Raw genomic sequence first — 22,290 nt, forward strand, 5'->3', positions numbered from 1 at the left:
AAGGGAAAGGTGCTCAAGTGTTGTACTGTCGTCAGCGAACACAAATACTGCCTTAAACGGTTCACTTAGAATAACACTTCAAGTGTGAGAGGTTCAAGTATACAAAGGTCTCGGTTTCCTATATTTACTTCAACTTTCCCCTCAAAATCTGCACAACTTTTTTAGTGTCAATATTATGCCAATGGCAATAGAATTCAACAGTCATACTTTGCAGTATTGACCTCCAAATGGAGTGAATTTTTTGGTATTACTAAGCTTTAGGTCAGGCTATTTCATTATGTTAAGAATAAAAGAGGTGTCAGACAATGGTTAATGTTTCCTTGTTTATGTGTTGATGTGACCTCAATGACACCAGCATATATATGGCCTCCTTCGGTCAATATTGACCATGGTAAAATCCTAATTGATATCAGCCCTACCACATCAACTGTAGCGAAACAGTCCTATACGAGAATGACAGTCTCTGCCAAATAGGGCACATATGTAAGCTGACTCAGGTCTGTTGCAGAGCTCTTTTCGCAGGATCTGTTTTTCTTCTGCCATGTGCATCAGTCTGGTTTCTCCTGATTTTAGCTGCCTGGACAGACTATATCCAGCTGGATCTGTCAATGGCACCAGCAAGGCAGCTGATATCACAGTGTTGTCAAGAGACGAATAAGCAGTTGCTGGGTTCCACCTCACAACTATATATAATTAGGTTGTTTGGCACAACTTAAACTCAGGTTGTGCAGTGTGCTACAAAATGCATCTACGTTCGAGACTACTGTAAATGCATTTAAGTTCGCGGGGATTTAATTTCGGGGTAACGTTTCGACATCTGTTTAAAAACATCTGCATCTTTGTATGAAAATAAATTTGTTTAATTTACACCACTAACCATGGAAGACTGCAACGTATGAAAAAGGCCTAAAAGTTGATAAAATACATTAGGCAACTTTAGAGTGTTTTTTGTGTATGAATCTTATTTCACCATGAACTAACATTGAACAATCAAAGACCTTAAAATCATCAGAATGTACTTGTAGAGCTAGTGATTTGGGACTAGGGCCAGTGGTTCCCTAAAATGTTCATGCACAACATACTAATAGAATTTGGGCGAGAAAAATGTCATGAAATATAACGTTGCATAACATTATGCTTGATATTTCTATTCCAGATGAAAAACACCACAACGGAATTATGAGATAAACATCATTTATTATGACCAAGGACATTATAATTTACATAACGTTCTTATTTTAACAACTATGTCAACTACTTATACTCTATGTACACGTAAATCATGAATTCTTTTTATCCAAAACTCCTTCATTTTCGCATTCAGAATTTATTGGATATGACATAACAAAATTTAAAGTAACTATTATCCTGGTGAAGAGAAATAAACAGAACAAACTAATGTCAGTTTCTTGATCATGAAGAATTATGAAATGCTCCCCTCTCACACGCCAGGCCATATGTGTTATTTATGTCATACCTGTGACGTGAAAACGTTCGATACGGGTGTTCCGGACCGGCTGGTAACTTTCCGTACGGCCCGGGGTTATCACACGGGCTCCATTCGAGTAAATCGAACTGTTTCGAGTGGGCCGAGTACGGCGCCATCGAAAGTTCAAATACCTGATTCGGACGTTGGAACATTACTGTTGGAACGCTTTTTTTTTTCGAGGGCACCAAATTTGTTCAACTTCTGGCGCATTTCGCATCAAAACATGGGTTTTCTCAGGTGGGTATGACATAAATAAAATACAACACGGTCTATTCCGCATCACCCTCGGTCTCAGCCCTCCCGCGGGTCGGATCACCCTCCGGCCTTCGGCCGTCGGGCGATCCGACCCGCGGTCGGGCTGATACCTTGGGCGATACGGAACACACCGTGTTGTATTCTATATATATGGGATTTACAGGCAGGGCTTGAAATACCACCAGCATATGCAGGTAAGTGCAGGTAAAATTGGAGCTGTGCAGGTATTTCTGGTGTCTACCTGCACCTAACCTGCACTGGTCCATGTACTGGGTTTTATACATAAATGTCCTATAATGTAGGTGTATGTGGATTGTTATTAGCTGTATGTTACCACCTACAAAGTATTAAGAAAAAAGTAGCAATGGTTCCTGAACAATTTCAGTATGATCCATACTTCCTAAATTCAAATTGGTGTAGGTAAAATGTCTGGTGCAGGTAATTTTGAATGTTACCTGCACCGGTGCAGGTATGCAGAAAAAAGTATTTCGAGCCCTGACAGGGGAAGTTTATAAATGAATAAGTCAACTTTCAGTCCATCTTCTTCCTATGTAAATAGTCACTGTACATAGTTATATGGAGAGTTTGTCATTATACATCTGTACAACATCTGGACAATACCACCTCATCTCTTGGTGGGGGTGGGTAGGATATAAACTTTGACAGGTTTACAGAGAGGGATCACATTGGATGCTGCTCCCCCCTCCTCCTCGTCCTCTTGGTCTCCCCCAGAGTAGGGCAGTACCATTCCCAGCTCCACATGGCATGGCTCTGTGGGGTGGGGAGTTACACAGTTATTCCAAGCATACATTGATGTTTTGGTGGGACTAAATCACAAAGGTTTGTAATGACAGTACCTTGAGTGATCTCAATACGATTGTAATTATAGTAAGACCATTATATTGATTTGACTATATGGATGACATACTCTGGGAATCCCAAAACTGATGCGTTTTAATAAATAAATAAATAAAAAAAGTTTGCCAAAAAAAGTTTCCTTCAGTGTGAAATCTAAGTGTTCAGGATGGCTCAGCAAATGACAGAACACATGAATATGGTTATACTGAACAATAGACTGTCCATTTTTGTTCTTTCATGTCTTCTTTCTTGACCTGTTGCTCATTTTACCACTGCTTTGTACAGTATACTTAGTAGTCAAAACCAAAAACTTTTATTTTTGCAAATAGACAAAAATTGATGCACGCATGGATATCATCCATAATAATCAAATCAACATGGCCTAACTGCCCCAATTGAGGCGAGGAAAGTCCAATAATGAGCCTTTCCCAAGGGCACAAGATTGGTGACATGGCAGGATTCAAACCCATGACATTATCATCAGAGATAAAATAGAGATGTATTTCTCACCTGTCCATTGTTGGTGAGACAGGTAAACTTGTGTCAGCACGCGGTGACGGAGGGGACCCAGTCTGTGGATGTCGGCAGGTCTCACACTGGTGAGCTGGGTCTGGCCATCTGGGAACTTCAGCTGGGAGAAACACCAAGGGGAGACCATGGTTGTAGTCGTGTATAGTTTGTGGTTGGATTAACATCAAACGAAATGGGATCGTGCATATGCAGAGCATTATTTCTGTGGGCAAAGACATTCATAAGTTTGCAACATGATACCGGTAATGCTACAGCCCCATTTCGTAAAAGGGGTCCCTTTGGATATGGTCTGTTTTTCTGCACTTTCGGGCATGACCACTACCTGTGGCTATTTTGGGGCATGGCAGGGCCCTGGGATTTCTTTAGTATGCAGTTAAAATCAACCCAGGACCCGGTAGCAAATAGATGCAGTGACCTAATTGTAAAAACAGCAAGAGGAACCCCTTCGTTCACTATTACAAATTTGTGGGTTTACGTTTTAGTACAAAGCCCGAGTTGGTGAATTGCCTTCAGCAGAACAAAATTTAATATTTTTCACTCCTATCAAATCCACCCCCCTCTTATTTCTTGCTCTATACCTTACTTGTATGAGCACATCTTGTGCCTGAGTCACATTATCCAGTGTGGCGTCCACATCTATCGCCAGTGCCAGCCCGGCGGTGAACCGCTGGACGTTATCGGACTCTCCGGACGGCTCTACGATGTCTGCTCGCGCCTGCCGCACACAGTTCCCTATCTCCATAGCTGGGGGGATATGACCTGTCATCACACATAAACAACAATAGGTTCTTTGATCCCTCAAATTGCGATGCTTTGGTCTCAAAGGAATAAAGTGATATATTTGTCATCATTATTGATAACGCCATAATAAGTTTTACCTTTTTGTTAAGCATCTACTACTATGTTTTCTGTTAATTACATGTAATACAGGTTTAATGGCCTGCATAAGGTGTTTGACATAATAAACAACTAAGGAATACACCAGCTAATTTGCTTCGCTCACTCAATGGTTTATTCAGTGAGGTTATAGGTCACAGGCCATGCATTATCTCACTCTAAACACCTATTTAACCTTGAATCAATTTGTCCTTTGTCATTAATATTAGCCTAAGGGTGAGTGCTTAGCTAGGGTGACATAATGAATAAGCTACCGAATACACCAGTCTTCATTTGCTTTGCTCACTCAGTGGTTTCTTCAGTTGTAACTGGTCACTGGCCAGGTGTTTTCACAACTCATGAAGAGTTGCACAATTTGTCCCTTGTAAGTAACCGTAGGGCATAATTCACATTGAAGAATATCATTATGACATACTATTATGATAATGATATATATTGATTATCATATCATAATAGATTTTTCTGACAACTTTGCACTACTCTAAACTTACCCTGAATGAGTGGATAGATTTTTCTGACAACTTTGTGCTGCTCTAAACTTACCCTGAATGAGTGGATAGATTTTTCTGACAACTTTGTGCTGCTCTAAACTTACCCTGAATGAGTGGATAGATTTTTCTGACAACTTTGCACTACTCTAAACTTACCCTGAATGAGTGGATAGATTTTTCTGACAACTTTGTGCTGCTCTAAACTTACCCTGAATGAGTGGATAGATTTTTCTGACAACTTTGCACTACTCTAAACTTACCCTGAATGAGTGGATAGATTTTTCTGACAACTTTGCACTACTCTACACTTACCCTGAATGAGTGGATAGATTTTTCTGACAACTTTGCACTACTCTAAACTTACCCTGAATGAGTGGATAGATTTTTCTGACAACTTTGTGCTGCTCTAAACTTACCCTGAATGAGTGGATAGATTTTTCTGACAACTTTGTGCTGCTCTAAACTTACCCTGAATGAGTGGATAGATTTTTCTGACAACTTTGTGCTGCTCTAAACTTACCCTGAATGAGTGGATAGATTTTTCTGACAACTTTGTGCTGCTCTACACTTACCCTGAATGAGTGGATAGATTTTTCTGACAACTTTGTGCTGCTCTAAACTTACCCTGAATGAGTGGATAGATTTTTCTGACAACTTTGCACTACTCTAAACTTACCCTGAATGAGTGGATAGATTTTTCTGACAACTTTGCACTACTCTAAACTTACCCTGAATGAGTGGATAGATTTTTCTGACAACTTTGTGCTGCTCTAAACTTACCCTGAATGAGTGGATAGATTTTTCTGACAACTTTGTGCTGCTCTAAACTTACCCTGAATGAGTGGATAGATTTTTCTGACAACTTTGTGCTGCTCTACACTTACCCTGAATGAGTGGATAGATTTTTCTGACAACTTTGTGCTGCTCTAAACTTACCCTGAATGAGTGGATAGATTTTTCTGACAACTTTGTGCTGCTCTACACTTACCCTGAATGAGTGGATAGATTTTTCTGACAACTTTGTGCTGCTCTACACTTACCCTGAATGAGTGGATAGATTTTTCTGACAACTTTGTGCTGCTCTACACTTACCCTGAATGAGTGGTAGGAGGTACTTTGCAATGAGGGAGGCTTTACTGGACTCTAACATGGACATCTCAGCCATCAGGGCCTGTGTGAAGGGGTCTGCTTGCACCTTCTTACTGTTCAGATAACTAGGAAAGAAACATACAACATAACAGTAGAGTTTTGTCAGTAGAATGTATGCATGAGTATATAATTTTGTAACAAAATCTTCATACTTACTAATATTCTTTGATAAAATCAAATTCTAAAAAGCATCCTCCAGTTGACGTAAATTTTGTGTGATTCACAGATCTCTGAATCTAAATACAAATATCTGTATTCACATTCAAAAAACTTTATTAGTTTCACAATGACAAGAATACAAATGCCTCTCATCTTATGTTTTTGTACTTCCCTTAACTAACAATATAATGTATATCAGATACAGTCAATGATTATTTGCTTAAAGATTTACAACAAAAAAGCATTATATAACCCACCTCTGTACTTCAGTCACTCTCTGCAGATACAACTCACACAGCTGTGAGGAGGTCTTAGTCCTACAAAATTCAACAGAACCAAACAAGTACTTCAAGATACATTTTCTTTAGCAACTTGTCAACTGCCTTCTATGGGGGAGTTGGGACTTAGGTGAATATAATTTTCAAACGATGGGCAAAAGTAAGTAATATTCGCAAAGTAAGCAGTTGAACATAATTTTGCATATATCAAAGATGTTTATATCCTTCCTTAAATTTGCAAAAAATGCCAGTGTTCCCCACTGGCACTAACTCAGTCTGCAGACTTGTGAATTACCTACTGCAACTTACAAAATTGCTCAAAATAGAAGAAATGAACACAAAAACAATGTGAACAGTTTGCACCCCTCCTATAAACACATCACTGTACCACATCACTGTACCACATCTGTGCAATAAACTCAAATAAAGTATGCATCTCGACTTGGGCAACAACTTGCTGATTCACAAGCTGTTAAATTTTGAAAAGTTAGAAAACTGTAAACAAAACAAAAAACTGAAAAATTTACAGAATTCCCATTGGTGAGAACATAGCCTACCCTTTAGCTCCTGCTTGTCTCCCCCGTAAGTCCACCAGCAGCTGTAGTGTGTGAGCCTTCAGTCTCATCTGCAGGACACACCCCACCTCTTCTGAACTCAGACCCAGGAACAACTGCTCCATCTGATGGGTCAACTCCAACATCTGCAGAGGGAGTAGGGTAAATGGATGTAACAGCCATACAGAATTTCTGTAAATACCTTTAATTGTGGTGACTTAATTTGCCAGTAGTCAGAAAATGATGTGTCTGTGGTGATTCTAAGTTAGCCGTAGTGGTATTATTATGTACTGTACTGTAATGGAAAGACTGGTTTTAAGTTCTTCAATCAAACTGGAAATGGTTTTAAAAATTGCTTTTTTTTAGGCCGTAGGGTCAGTGGGTTGTTATCCTCTGTGTCTACAGCACGGTATTGGGAGGCAGAGCCCATCCCTCTCCTTCCACCACCTTTAATATCCCTAAACAAAGTCTGATGTACCAACCATTTTCACACCTGGATGGAAATTGAGGAAAGGCATAAAAAGTGCATTTCCCAAGGGCACAACATCAGTGGCATGTCAAGGGGACTCCAACCCAGGATCTTTGGGTTCAGGGCCAAACACCCTAACCATTATCCTAACTCGTTGCCACAATACAGACTGCTTGTGTCAGATACAAGAAAAGTTGGTAATGCTGCGAGTATGATCTACATGTAGTACCTGTCTGACTGATGCCCTGACTGTCGCACACTGTACTGCACCTAGTGCTGCAGGCATGGCCCACAGCTGGTCTGACAGTGCCTATAGGAAACACAAAAATTTACTGTAACTTCACACGTAACACAGAACTGGTCAGACAGTGCCTATAGGAAACACAAAAACATTACTGTAACTTCACACGTAACAAGCTATCTTACATTGTATAACATGGTAGACTATGGAAAAGCACATGATGAAAGTAAAATATTTATTCCACTGAAAAGAAACATTAATTTTGCAGGATAACAAATATGGAGGAATAGAATCTTTCTTATATGGCCAACATTTATCTACGAATGTGACAAGGTACATTACTCAGACTCTCATGCAGCACCGCTGATATTGGAGAGTCTGATATTGGCCAACATTATCGACCGACATTTGGTCATACCCACCTGAGAAAACCCATGTTTTGATGCATAATACGCCAGAAGTTGAACAAATTTGGTGCCCTCGAACCAAAAGTGTTCCAACAGTAATGTTCCAACGTCCAAATCAGGTAATCTAATTTTTGACGGCGCCACACTCATCCCGCTCGAAATAGTTTGATTTATTCGAATGGAGCCTGTGTGATACAACTTAGAGCCCGTCTGATACGGAAGTTATCACCCGGTCCGGAACACCCGTATCGAACGTTTTTGCGTCACAGGTATGACATAAATACTAGTACTCCATGTAGCATGTACCCACCTTGCGGAACAGCATGTGACAGTGTAGGTACATGGCAGTGCAGGCAGCCGTAGCAGCGAGTTGGGGCTCTAAACTCCCCACTCTTTCCAAGTCTCTTTTAACACAAACACAATCATGGTCATCACATATACCAAAAAAGGACCAACAATGTTATCCAAAATTACTACCACAATCTTATTGAGGAACAATGTCTTTTTACAAAAATGTACAAGATAGTGGCACCCATTTTCCAAGATGGCGACACCCATTGCCTATGGGTAAAACAGAACAGGTTTTGCTTTCTTAATAAACCCATAATACTAGGATGTAAGACAAAATACGGACCTACTATACATGTAGATACTATTATAGACCATATAAACACAAAAAGTTTGGAATAATCATCTAAACTTTGGTTGATCATATATGACACACAGACGTGCACACACAAAAGCATAACCTTCTTGGTGAAGGCAGGGTTCTCCCCAGAATTTTTTAGTATAGTGGAGGGGCTGGCAAAAATAACCCGAACCAACGTGCTGCACTTTCATGAAAATGGGTTCATTTTGCACTGACAGAGGGTGTCTCACAAAATAGTGAGTCCTTTGTTGTGAAGTGGCAAAACGACTATTGTTTTCATAATGGCCAATTCACGTCAAGTTTTTCCAGACAATGCTGACTGGAAAAATGATGCCACTTGCACAAAAATCTGTGAATTTTTATTAATTTTAGCAAAACTAACCAAAAAAAAGGGAAGAAACACCCTAAATTTCAAAAGTAGTATAGTGGCGCTGGGCGAGGAGTATACTGGAGGGCCTCTGCTATTCCATACTCTGGGGAGGACTCATTGAAGGTAATAAAAAGATGAAATATAAAGGTTAACCTTATTGTCATCTGCAGAAGTCCCACAGCTGCAGTATGCTGCATGTTCGGCAGTGCCCCCAGGCGGCTCAGGATGTGCTGCAGGAAACTCCCGTGGTCGTCCAGGCTCGGGCGCCGCTGTCGCTCAGGACTCATCATCAGGGAACGATGGCCTTCCAACTGATGGAACGACAAAGGTGTTTTAGAATGTTGTAACATACAAATTGTAGTATAGTATCCAATATTCGAGTGAGAAATTTTGACTGGACTGTTATGTGGGTCCCTAACACAGGTATGGGCAGCAGTCAGCTAGTCTTCATAACGTGCTTCCAAGCGGCTCTGTCCAGCAGGTTCACCCTGGTTAGTCCACACACTTCCATGTCCTTCACACACCTTCCAAGATTTCCTTGGTCAGCTTACAACTTTGATCTGTTGCCTGGTAGCTTGGTGATGGTGCTGATGCAGCCACTGGCTTGTTCATTGTGTCCAAAATACCATAGAAGTCGGTGTACCTGTAGCACTGAGTCGGCGTTTACACCCTTATACCCTTACCAGGCACTGACATGATTACTGTCATCATCATTATGATCGGTTGGCTGCAGCGCAGATCATTGCAAGCTTTTCTCCAGTTCCGTCTATTGGCAGCAAGCTGGCGAAACTGTCTGGGGGTGATCTGACCGTGATGATCTCCCATTAGACGTATTGCAGATAACCATTTGATTGTCATAGTATAGACATTCAAGCAAAAATGTAACAGTTTTTATAACAGAGCATTTTTACTCATTTCCATTCTCTCGCAGGTGCCAACAACCATGTTGGTGTCACTAGTATCTGCATTTCAATATTCGGTAATACATTAAATATATTTCGGTAATTCATCTGCTCTGTTTTCAAGTCTAATCTTCTGCTTTTTCATTATTTGAGATTCAGACATTTAAAAGTGGTCATTTGAGAGGGTAAGAAGATCCTTCAATATTGGAAAATAATTCACAGAAATGCAAATAGGGACCAAAACATGGCAGCAAACTCAGCACTGATGTCACTCAAAATCGGTCTTTTGAAACAGAACAGTTTCCTAACCTTGAGTTGTGGCACCAGTTCTGTCAGGCTGTCTCTAAGGTAGTCGTAGTGCCTGAGTGTGTGTTCTGGGAACATGGGCTGTAGGGTGGGGCAGGACACTGCTGCGTTAAACACCAGGATCAGGATAGCTATGTCTGGTGGGAGGGGTTAAGGTTCATACACAAAACTGTGGTGTCAGCATGGCGTAATGGTAATTGGTTCAGACTAGGGTTAAGTACTGGTACAGAAAATTCAGGTACAGGTACGGTCCAGGTCCAGAGGATTAGGTCCAAGTCTAGACCTGAACCTGGACCTAATTGTTTGTGAATGGGCAATACTCAAAACAATGGTCCATTTTGCTGCAAAGGAATCTGTTTTGTGCAATAAGCTGACTTAATGTAAGCAAGGCTAACTGACTCGTAAGTAAGACCTAGTTTGACTGTAGAAATGACTGTTAACTCTCCTTTACATGTATTTCACTCTTGATAGTTTCTTGGACAAATAAGCCTCAAAACATGTTAATGCCTGTCACTACAGTGCCGGTATAATCTGTTCATTTTCTAATTGGTCAAACATCCGGTCCACTGGATTTTTTGGGGTTCGGTTTTTCAAGACCATTCCAACAAGAAAAAAATGGTACCCCTAATCCTGACCATACAGGCCATGGATTTTAATCATCTGACATGCCCTGTGTATATTGTGTCACAATCATAAAATACTCTACACAGATGTATAGGACACTTTGGACACATTAAAGAACCCACCACACTTATCAAAAAGAGTAGGGGTCCTTCTCAGTGTGAATAGATCAGACAAATCTGCCCAGGTATGTAGCTGTATTAACAGGGAGTATTATGCAATGAGGTGGTTTATGGGGTATACAATACAAACAAACAAACAAACAAACAAACAAGTAACAGAAGGATACATGCTGGATCATCCATGTCAGGTTCTGTGGCATCGAAGTACGGGTGTGCACACAGGAGTTCAGGGGTCAAGGTCGCCACAAGGTCAGCATGATGGCTGCCCACCTGCTGCATGCACCTGGGAGGTCAAAACAGTGACCTTAAGGTCAAAAATGTATATACACTGCAGTGTAGTTTTTTAAAGTTTAAAATACTAATACAGACATTCTAAATGATATTCTACATCCGGATGTCTCAGCCAGTGGTCCAACTATACGAGACCCCCTGGTTTAAATTAGTTGGTAACTAGGAGACCAGGGTTCAAGTCATGGGATTGGTTGTGGCTGCCTTGTCTTCTGGAAGGGGTGCAAAAAGGGTCCCATGTTCAAGAGATTTGACAGACTCAAGCAGGTCAAAAGGAGAAAACCAACAACGGCAATGATAACATACATTTCTATTGACAATGCAAACCTCCATGTGAAAATTTACCCTGCTACTGAAACAGAAAGGATACTTTCTGTTCTATGTCCTACTAGGCATTACAAGGGCTACAACAACTACTATATCAACATTAATAGTACATGTACATTCAGGGTCCATAATAACTAATATGTACAGATTATGAAATCAAATGTTTCATGCTTAACTGTACAGAATTCTAAAATTCTTGGTTGGTACTGTCTCAATACTGAAGAACTACATGTTCATAGTTGTTAGCCCTTATACACAAAGACCGGAAGGAGGGACATGCATTGTAAGTTCTAGCAGATTTCTTTGGAACTGCAGGGAGCGTTTCAGTTGCAGACTTTCAAACAGTTAGCTCTTTTACATGTACATATTTAAGTCCAAACAAAAGTTGCTAAAACATTCAAGCCTTTTTTGGCAATGCCTCAGGAGTGGAGGCACTACATCCCCACAGTAATACCCATGAGTACTGACCTCCATATAGACAGCCTGTCTGAAGGGTACTTGCTGAGGTTACGCAGCATGGCGTGGATGGTGCTGTTCAGACAGGCCTTGGACAGCTGCTGACAACTGCACAGCAACTCGTGAAGGGCCTCACGGATTGGTTTAGACGCATCCTGAAAAGAAAACAATCATAATTTTCAACAGTGTATTTCAAGCACAAAAATCAAAGCCATGAAAACGTTTTCGAATTACGGAATGCTAACATATTATGAATGGCTAAAATTTAGTCATCTAGTACTTTTCCAGCAATTTTCATCAATTTGTTTCTTGACTACACAATCAGAGATGGCAGACTTCACCCCCTTTAGTATTTGTGTACTGCCTTCACTTGCAACTCTTCTAGTCCCACTGACAAAATTACAAATGTAGGCCATTCTGACTGTCCATCACAATTAGCAATGCAACCAATGACAGCATGGCAATTAGCAGTTTGACCAATGAGACAGTGACTGCTTGCCTGTCAAACATTTAAATTTCTATGTTTAGACAAATGTGGGCTGAGCTACATGTAAAATTCAACCTATTCTAACATAAAGGACGTATTAGCATGTATTAGCATTACTAGTACATATATTGGGAACCACAGAAACACAGACAGACAAGGCAAAAAAAACAAACTTCATTCCTTCTGAATGAGGTGTGAGTATTACACTTTGAAAGCTTAAAATGTATCAGATACATGACAGCTTTACTACTGTGTAAAATGTTCTAAATCTGTGAAACCACTCTTGACACAGAAGTTGCTATTATCTAAAAACCTACATCGAGTGCTCCCAAAACTGTATCCAACTGGTCCTCCCGTAACACGACATGGCGACAGATCTTGCGCAGGGAGCGGATGGAGTTGAGTCTCACGCCCTCGATCTCATCGTTAAACATGTCCACCAGGAAGTCCAGGCTCTGCTGAGCAAAGGTCGGGTTGTTGGAGGCAAGTTCGCAAAGGGAGTCAACAGACGCACTGCGAACCTCTGTGGGGAAGACACATATTTGGTATAAGGCCACAGCAAGTAAAATTTCATGGATGACATCCTCAGCAGACTGCATATTTATGAAACAAAAAAACAAACAAGATCGTTAAAAAAATGCTTAAATCTTTAGTATAGACAACCATAAACGTTGTAACAGTTAGAGTGACAAAACATGGTATCACTATGGGTCAATAACTCTTATTCCTGCATTCAAGTGCACAAAGTGAAACATGTGACAACAGGTACACTCTAAGGCTGTTAAAGAACTCCCGAGACTTATCTAACAACAAGAGTAGAGGCCCTTATGATCATGATAAAACCTTACATGACTGTGCAGTAACTGTCAAAAGCTTCCATGCCAAAAGATAATAAAGTCAAGTTTACTTAAGACCATTCGCATTCATTTACACAAAGTGGAGAAAGAACAGAGCTGCCTGCAGCTTAGATTTTTCCCATCCCACATATACATTTTGTACTAGTAGTTTGAGGTGCCCGCCCTGTTGTTACTTATTGTTGCTATCTTAAGCTTACAAAATGCATTTTCAGGAAGTTACTGTAAATGCAGAAATGTTCACGGTGGATTAATGTTCGCGGTGGATTAATGTTGGCGGTTTTCGCGGTGACCACTTCACCGCGAACATAAAACCACCGCGAATATTTTTCTATTATGGTATTAGACTGCAGTCTATGGTGTTACCGCGAACTTAAATCCACCGTGAAAAGTCCCTTTTCCCGCCCCCTCAAAATTAAATCCCTGCGAACTTAAATGCATTTACATTAACATTTTTGGAAGGATGGGGTGTCAAATTTTTTGCTGCCCTTACCGGCAAATTTTCATTTTGGGATGGAGGGACAGGTCCAGGAGACAGCTCTGACATAGAGTCAGGGACAAGGACAAAAATGGCTCCACCCCAGAGTTGATGCCAAAAACCGTTACCTAAGAACTCGTCCTCTAAGCCATGAACGAAGGCCCCGCAGGCTCCGCTGTCAATCAAACTGATGGAGTCCGTGTCCAGCTCTTCCTTTGGGGCGTCGTCTCCCCATTTCTTCCCCGTGGACCACTCCCCGCGCGCGTACATTTCCTTCGCTCGCTCGTGAGCTGTTCTTTTCCTCTGGTGATGAGAAAGTTTTGCATACATTAAGCCATGTTGATTTGATTATATGGATGACATCCTCTGGAAAACCCAAAACTGATAAGAGTGCATGAATATGAAAAGGTTTGGCACCCCCAAAATTGTTTTTACCTTGAAATGTAAGCTGTCAAGAAGGTTGAACAAATGACTAAACACATTCTTACGATTACAAAAATATGTATTTTGTTGCATATGGATGAAAATCGATGCACATGCGGAGTCATCCACACAATTGAATCACAGCACAAATTTTCTCCTTAATATAAAGAAACTAAAACCACTGTGATATTCAACAGGAAAATCATCTTGTGGGGGAATCTCTGTTGGTTTAAATCCATGTCAAAGAAACCACAAGAGTTTTCCAAGCTCAACAGTGACTTACCCTAAGATGAGACATGAGCTTTTTGTCCAGAGTCTGTTCCAGGAACCGAGCACTGACTCTGTGTAGTGAACCCTGAAAAGTATTAAAACATGACACTGTATTTTTCTTAATGTATAATCAGGATTTAAATAGAGATTGACCACCCAAACACCATTGAAAAGATTTTTTGTCAAGCAAAACTAGTGGTGTCAAAAAGAAGAAACCCTTGCATATAATGTGCCATGCGCCAATTATAAAGAAAATCCTAGGCTAATTGTAGTTTTTTTTTCTTCAAATAATCAATGACGTGGGTAATTGCAATTTTGCTTACACAGTATCTCTGAGGTCAATCAAGGTCATATTCAACACATATAAATATGCACAGTATTTACAACAGGTACACACCACTTCCTATGCTTTCCAGCTATGTTGGCATTTAATGTAATTTCACAGCAGACAATAAGAAATGTCAACTGAAACCTAAACCCTTGGAAAGTTTCTGTCACTTTTTTTTGCAGTGAGCTACCAAAGACCCCGGTCTCAGAAGAACTGGGGTCTGTACCAATTACTGAAAACACAACACAAAGAAAGAAAGAAACAAACAAAGACAACAGCAGTACATGTACCTCCATTTTCATGGAGGTAACAAATGGAAGAATGTTTAAAGTTTACCAGTAGTCCAGCGGCCTCTGCTCTCACTGTCATAGTCAGGTCATTCACCATGTTACAGATCTTTGCAAACCCATCATCCACAAGACGCAGCTCCTCATTGGAGGAGGGGACAGGGATCATTCTGCAAACAGTAAACAGAGCTGTCATTGGTCATTTTCTCTACAGTAATCATACAACAGCACTAGACGTATGTCAGCCTAGAAACAGTATTATTTGGCTGTTCTTTCACACCAATACCATCTTCCATCAAGACCATAATCTATGAGACGCGGCTCCTTATTGGAGGAGGGGACAGGAATCATTCTGCAAACAGTAAACAGCTCTGTCATTGGTCAGTATCTCTAAAGTAATCATACAACAGCACTAGACGTATGTCAGCCAAGAAACAGTAAGTATTTGGCAGTTCTTTCACACCAATACCATCTTCCATCAAGACCATAATCTATGAGACGCGGCTCCTTATTGGAGGAGAGGACAGGGATCATTCTGCAAACAGTAAACAGCTCTGTCATTGGTTAGTATCTCTAAAGTAATCATACAACAACATTGCAAGTATGTCTGCCATGAAAACATGCATTGACTGTCGTTGGTAGCAGCATCACAGTTGAGTTCCTGGTTCCAGTTAGGGAGACCCCGGTTCAAATCCAGGGAAGTGGATCTCGGTTGGGGCTGCACCCGTTTTTTGGAAGGGACGTAAATGGTTGTGCCATGTTCAAAGAGGTGCCTCAAGCACGTAAAAGAGTTGTAATGGCTAGCAACAATTCCCTGTAAAAATTTATCCTGCTACAGAAACCGCAAGTTAACCTGCCTGTGCACTACAAGGGGACAACAAAAGTTAGATTGATAAGGCCACCTTGACTTAATTCTATGGATGACATCCTATGGAGACCCCAAAACTAATGCAGGAGGAAAAAAAAAAGAAAAATCAAGAAAGAAATGCTGCTAAACCACGGGCCTAAACATTTTTTCCCAGGCTTGGTTTGTCTTATGTTCACCTCCAGTAAGACTGTAAGAGAAAATCATTGCCATTTCAATAATGTTTTATTGCCATTCTTGTTTGAAGATAGAACAAGGGAGCTGTAGCCCCATGCCCTGACCATGTGCACCCTTACCCTGGAGAGGAGATCCTCTGCGCTGGCAAGCACCAAATACCAGGGACGCTATTTATGTGACATGTGGCCACAGTTTTTTTGTGGCGAACAGATGAAAATTAATGTCATCCGTAAAATTATAAGTTAGTGTGGCCTAAAGGATGAACGGAGATGTAAAACTACTAACGTTTCTGGATATAGCTGACTGTAGACCCAGATGAGTTTGACTGCAGCCAGTCTGACCCCCTCGTAGTCATCAGTCAGAGCAGCACAGGACTGCTGGTACCCGCCTAGGCTCAGCTTCAGCCCTCGCTGGTGTAGGGTCAACTGGAAGGGTTTACAAGTAGGGCTGTGTACCTAAATACCCGTACCTGTACCGTACTTAAAAAACTGTTTAGGTACAGCGCAGGTCTGGACCTAAACATCTGTGTACCTGTACCTGTACCTAAATTTAGTAAATCACTAATAAACACTACTTTTTAAGACTGCTGGACAAGTAAATCCCGAATCAACAATGACAACGGTGATAATCTTGCAGTTGAAACTTAAGAAAACTTGCAAAGAAATTGTTTTGAGATTCAAATATGTAATTGCCCATACAAAGATGACAATTTATCACTAGAAAACACAGTTAGCTACATGTTTAACTCACATATACTTGGTTAAACTTATTTTAGGTACAGGTGCAGGTCCGGACCTGTACCTAAACCAGTGTACCTGTACCTGAAAATTTGGTTAGGTACACAGCCCTATTTACAAGCAAATCTTAGTTTATTACCATCAATATCTACAAAGAATCGTAAAACAGATTGGAACAGACAAAGTCAAATTTTTCTTCCAGTATAATGTACTATGCTCATATCTATGATAGAAAGATTGATTTTGACCTAGTTTAGCTCATTGAAGAGCTACATTTTTGTATTCTTCCAATGGCTGTGACAGTGGAGACAGATGCTATGTACAATATTTACAGCTTCACTGTATCGGTGAAATTCCGCAGGCTTGGCTCTATTTGACAAGCACAATGAATACTGGACCGTGGGTTAATATAACAGTTCTGTTATACCAGAAGAATTAAGGACATCCCAATCCTGTTGACTTAAGTTTATGTACCAACATGGTCTGACTGACCACCATGGAATTAGACTGTTTTTTTTTAACAGTGTCAGAAAATCATGCGCTTTTCACAGTGATTAGGAATTCTGAGATCCTATTGGATCAATTTTCAAAGTGATTAAGAATCCTGAGCTCCTATTGGATGGATTTTCAAAGTGATTATAAGAATCCTGACACCCCATTCGTGTACCAATGGCCCAGAACTGCACATTTGCCACCAAGAACCATAATGGTTTTTTAAAACCCTACCATCGCTTGCAGTGCGCTGGTTCTGACCCTGGGGTCCTGGTCATGTGACGCATCCGCCAGGATCCTCTCTACTGCCAGGTCTCCCTTCCCAGCAACCCCTGCTGTACCCAGGCAGCCAATCAGCTCCAGGCATTTAGAGCGGACAAGATGGTACGTGTCTGCTAAGAACTATGGGAAGGGGCAATGTAAAACAATATGAGTAAATCTTCTGGAAAAATTGTAAAACATACATTTTGTATTGAACAACTTGTAACTGGACATACATGTAGGTATGTGCAAATGATGGCATAGTTCACACAAGTTAAAGGGGCATTCCACTCCAGAAGGGAGTATTGTTTTCCAATAGATAATGTGTCAATGAATACATAATCAGCCGAATTTTGTGGAATTCACTATGTGATGAATTACGTGATGTGTGTTTTATAAAACAATAATGACACTCACTAAACCCATGCAGACCCTACCCATGCATTCCCTATATGCATAGACACTTTGTTTATCGTGAATATTTCCGGAATAAATGAGGTACGCTAAGCATACCGAGAGGGCAAATTGCTCATAATATAGCAAAGAATACAAGAACAAGACGAGATTTCTTAGCGATCCTGAAATTAGTTTTGTAACCTTACCTAAAAGTTTTGCATTGTATTCAGCCATAGGATTAATTCAATTAGAGGGTACTTGGGGAGTTTAGTAGAACATTGAATGCTTTTGAGGTATGTGGAGCAACTGGGTACTTTATCGTATAATGTGAAGTAGTATGCAGTTATCACTTCCTAAAATTTATATCTATCGGAAAAAAACACTCCCGTGTGGAGTGGAATGCCCCTTTAATAAATCTTGAACATGCCCAGTACCATATTCTATTGCACTTTGAAATATGTTTCAACACTTGGGCAGTTTGCATGTTTCGCTGTGGTAAATTGTGAACATTATAGCATTTGGAAACGTAAAAAACACGTACAGTACCTGTTGTGCTATGGCCACCAGTTTCCTGTGCAGGTCTTGGTGTAGGGGGAGACCACGCCCGATCTGTAGCAGGGAGTCTAGCAACTGGGCTCGCACCTGGTGGGAATCTACACACACAAAAAAAAAAGAACTCATGTAGTAGCTTCAGTGTCCTTCACAAAACCATCCTTTTCCTCACACTTGGAATCGTCTATAATAAGGCTAGGTATCGGTACAGCGTACCGGTACAAAACCGTTTTTTCTTATTGGACCGGTCCAGAAAAACCGGACCTGAAAAAATTAGGTTGACCGGATGTTGGACCGATTAGAAAATTAACAGATTATTTTATCAGGCATTCACACGTTTTGGCGCTTGCGGGTGGAAGAAAATAACAAGAGTGAAGTACAGTAGAGTTTATAGTAATTTCTACCAAGTTTTACAGCCAATCATACAGGTGCAGACAGCGTTGAAGGCTTTTAAAACGCCAGTGTAAGTCTAATACTCCACCAAACAGATTTCTTTGTAGTGAAATGGACCATTGGTATGAGTCATACTGCATCAGGTCCAGGTTCAAGTCCAGACCTGGACCTGATCCTCTGGACCTGGACCTGAATTTTCTGTACCGGTACCCAGCCCTAGAGTTTGACAGTAATTATGAAGTGCATCTCTTTACAATTTTAGGCATTTGTGGAAATAGTAAATCTGATACAGTGTGGATGGCATAGATTTAGATAGAATATGACAAGGGCAAAGGTAGTCCCATAGTCTTCTTAGGGATGTAGGAACAGTGGGTTGTTATCTACTGTGTCTAGGGCATGGTATTAGAAGGTAGAGCCCATCCCTCTCCTTCCGCCATCCTTTTACCTCCTGAACCAAAGTCAGGTACCAGGCTTTTAGCCAGGCATGCGTCAACGCGTCATCTGGACGCACTTTTCTTAGAATAACAAGAAATTTGACGCTCTGGACGCCCTTACACTGGGGAAAAAATCCTCTGACAGGCATGAAATTCTGATTGACCAGGGATGCTACCAGGTCATCTGTGGTCACAGCCTTCTACTGTGACATCTGTAACAGTATTTTTGCCTCTTAGGATACCTTTTAGAATGCACTATTTTAACTCAAAACATCAAAAACTCAGCACCATGGAAGGTGGATGCACCCGGACCCCCCTACAATAGTCACCAATAAATTTGGACTCCCTATAATAAAATCCTAGCTAAAAGCCTGTCAGGTACCCATATTTATAACTGGGTGGAGTGAGGAAGTATTTCTCAAATGCGTTTCCAAAGGACATAAGATAAGTGGCATGGCAGGATTCGAACCCAGGACCTCTTTGCTCTGGGCCAAGTACAAGTACCCTTCAGTTACGCCATGTGAAGTTGTCTCACCTTCGGCCTGTAAGAGCGATGTGAGGTCGTCCACAAGAGCGGCTGCTGCAAACCCTGGCGTGTGGGCAAGTCTCCCCAACAGCTGGGCAATCTTGCTACGTACATACGACTCCTTCTCCTGTAAACAACAAACACAATTCATTGTTTACATTACAGTCAAAAACATCAACAACCTCTTGTTAAAGGGGAGATAAACTGAAAATTGAAAAGCCTGCTTTACTATTGTATGCTCCAAAGTCAATTTCTCATTTGTTTTTATGTAAAATCATCATAGTTTGAACAGGACTCTTTCATGGTGTGCCGTTTGCTTTGAAAGTTTGATACCGCACTGATGGCTTCTCGCCTGATCATTGAATTAGTTTATTGTTATGTCACAATAAAAATTAGGTAACATCAGGTTCCAATTCTCAAACAGTTTGAATAGGCTTTTCGATCTGGCTTTTCTGAGGATGGATTTCAGCGAATTTTCCGCATTCAAAGTCCACTAACCTGTCTGGACCTGAACCTGGACCTAACTGTCTGAAAAAAGTTGTAAAGAGACTTTGAGACAAAATGGGCTATACCAAGGATACTTAAAAAAATAATGGTTCATTTTGCTCCAAAGGAAGCTGTTTGGTATCTAACACCCATTGGCATTTTAAGCTTCTATCTTCATGTAAACAACGCTATGTTGACTGTAGAAGATTGGTAGAAATGACTATAAACCCTACTCTACTTCGCTCTTGTTATTTCCCTAAACCCATAAGCACCAAAACGTGTGAACGCCTGCTGATACAATCTGTTCATTGCTAATTGGCATCAGCCCAAGATTTGGTCCATTGATTTTTTTCAGGTCCAATTTTTAGGACCGGTCCAACAACAACAGACAAAAAATGGTTTTGTCCAATAGTCCAAAATTTGTCAGAAAATTCTTTTAAATCCATTTACTAATTACAGATGCTGTATTATAGAATACAACACGGTGTATTCCGTATCATCCGAGGTACCAGCCCGACCGCGGGCCGAAGGCCGAAGGGTGATCCGATTCGCGGGAGGGCTGGGACCGAGGGTGATGCGGAATACACCGTGTTGTATTTTATTCATGTCATACCCACCTGAGAAAACCACTGTTTTGATGCGAAATGCGCCAGAAGTTGAACAAATTTGTTGCCCTCGAAAAAAAAGCGTTGCAACAGTAATGTTCCAACGTCCGAATCAGGTATTCGAACTTCCGATGGCGCCGTACTCGGCCCACTCAAAACAGTTCGATTTATTCGAATGGAGCCTGTGTGATAAGCCCGGGCCGTACGGAAAGTTATCACGCGGTCCGGAACACCCGTATCGAACGTTTTCGCGTCACAGGTATGACATGAAAGGCAGATATCATTCAAACAATTGATAACCATGCACAAGGCCCCCATGCTACCTGGACCTCACCTTGTACCAGAACTCCAACAGATGTCTGACTGCACCTTCCACAGCACCTGACTCATCAGGCAGGTTGTTTGAGAACTTCAACAGCAGCTGGACAGCGGCCTGGGGGGTCTTGGCTGTGCTGAGGTCCAAGACTTCTTCTGGAGATGGTTTCCTGGCAAGCTTGAGCTTCTTAGGAGGTTTGATCTCCTCCTTAAAAGAAAGATAAGACACAGTCAATACTTCTTAGTACAACACTGATTTGAATAAGCCCTTTCACAGAGGTTAGAGTGCATGTGTGGCAACAGGGATTCTAGGTAATATGTCAAACAGTAAGGCCCCGAAATTGAAAACAAAACCCATCTGGGCATTGTCATGCAAATCGAGACAAGGACTGTTTACATTTTTGGGGCCTTCCCTTTTGACATATTACCTAGAATTCCTGTTGCTGTACTAGTAGTACATGCGTTCTGAGCTCTGTGAAAGGGCTTATATACCGGGTATATGTTTTCTTCAGAATTAGAGAACTGATCCTGGAAACAAAAAAACTTGGTACTGAAAAACAGCACTAGATATATGGTGACCAGCCCCTCCAGCTGTCCTGCCACTTGCTACAACACCTCAGTGTGCCTGCTACACCTCCATAGCTCCAGTAACCATAGTGACAGCTGTCTGGTCCAGGTCATTTAACCTTATTTGTTTAGGGAAGAAGAAAGAACCTAGCCCAAACAAGACTTACCCTTTCGAGACGGTAAACATACAATAAAGCCTAAAAATCGACACAGTGCACAGTTCAGTCCATCAAAAAATATATCGCCCCCCTCCCCACCTCTTGCAGAAACCGCGCGCTACACCACATTTTTCGAGCACGATTATCTTGACATTATACCTGACACAATATTTCATTCATAAATCATATAATATAATACAATTACCTGAATAACGTGGCTGAATTCTTCGTAGGCTCGTTTTTTCAGATGTGCCGCCATCTTGCCTTCCCAGAGTGCACCCCGGCGGGACACCTGATATCCCCTAGTGCATCCCGCGGGACAAGATGAGGGTCTGCATGGAGGGTCCCCACAACGATTAACGCTGCAGAAGAACCCCCTA

General features: G+C 41.2%; 1 protein-coding gene across 1 annotated transcript; it reads right to left on the bottom strand.

Annotated features, from left to right (window-relative positions):
• Positions 1 to 1,920: 1,920 nt before the first annotated feature.
• On the bottom strand, positions 1,921 to 22,272 carry LOC118427448 (integrator complex subunit 4-like). Its single transcript, XM_035837253.1, has 22 exons — positions 22,116 to 22,272; positions 21,205 to 21,393; positions 19,789 to 19,906; positions 18,421 to 18,527; positions 17,452 to 17,619; positions 16,274 to 16,413; positions 14,996 to 15,116; positions 14,345 to 14,416; positions 13,767 to 13,941; positions 12,624 to 12,829; positions 11,832 to 11,974; positions 10,916 to 11,031; positions 10,009 to 10,142; positions 8,951 to 9,108; positions 8,089 to 8,182; positions 7,360 to 7,440; positions 6,665 to 6,807; positions 6,087 to 6,146; positions 5,614 to 5,735; positions 3,717 to 3,892; positions 3,113 to 3,233; positions 1,921 to 2,515 (listed from the first exon to the last, which is right to left on the bottom strand). The coding sequence occupies exons 1-22, from the start codon at positions 22,167 to 22,169 to the stop codon at positions 2,370 to 2,372; spliced, it is 2,844 nt and encodes a 947-aa protein (XP_035693146.1). The 5' UTR covers positions 22,170 to 22,272; the 3' UTR covers positions 1,921 to 2,369.
• Between the last annotated feature and the right edge of the window lie 18 nt (positions 22,273 to 22,290).

Source organism: Branchiostoma floridae, chromosome 12 (genome assembly GCF_000003815.2).
Source record: "Branchiostoma floridae strain S238N-H82 chromosome 12, Bfl_VNyyK, whole genome shotgun sequence".
In the NCBI taxonomy this organism is placed as follows: domain Eukaryota; kingdom Metazoa; phylum Chordata; class Leptocardii; order Amphioxiformes; family Branchiostomatidae; genus Branchiostoma; species Branchiostoma floridae.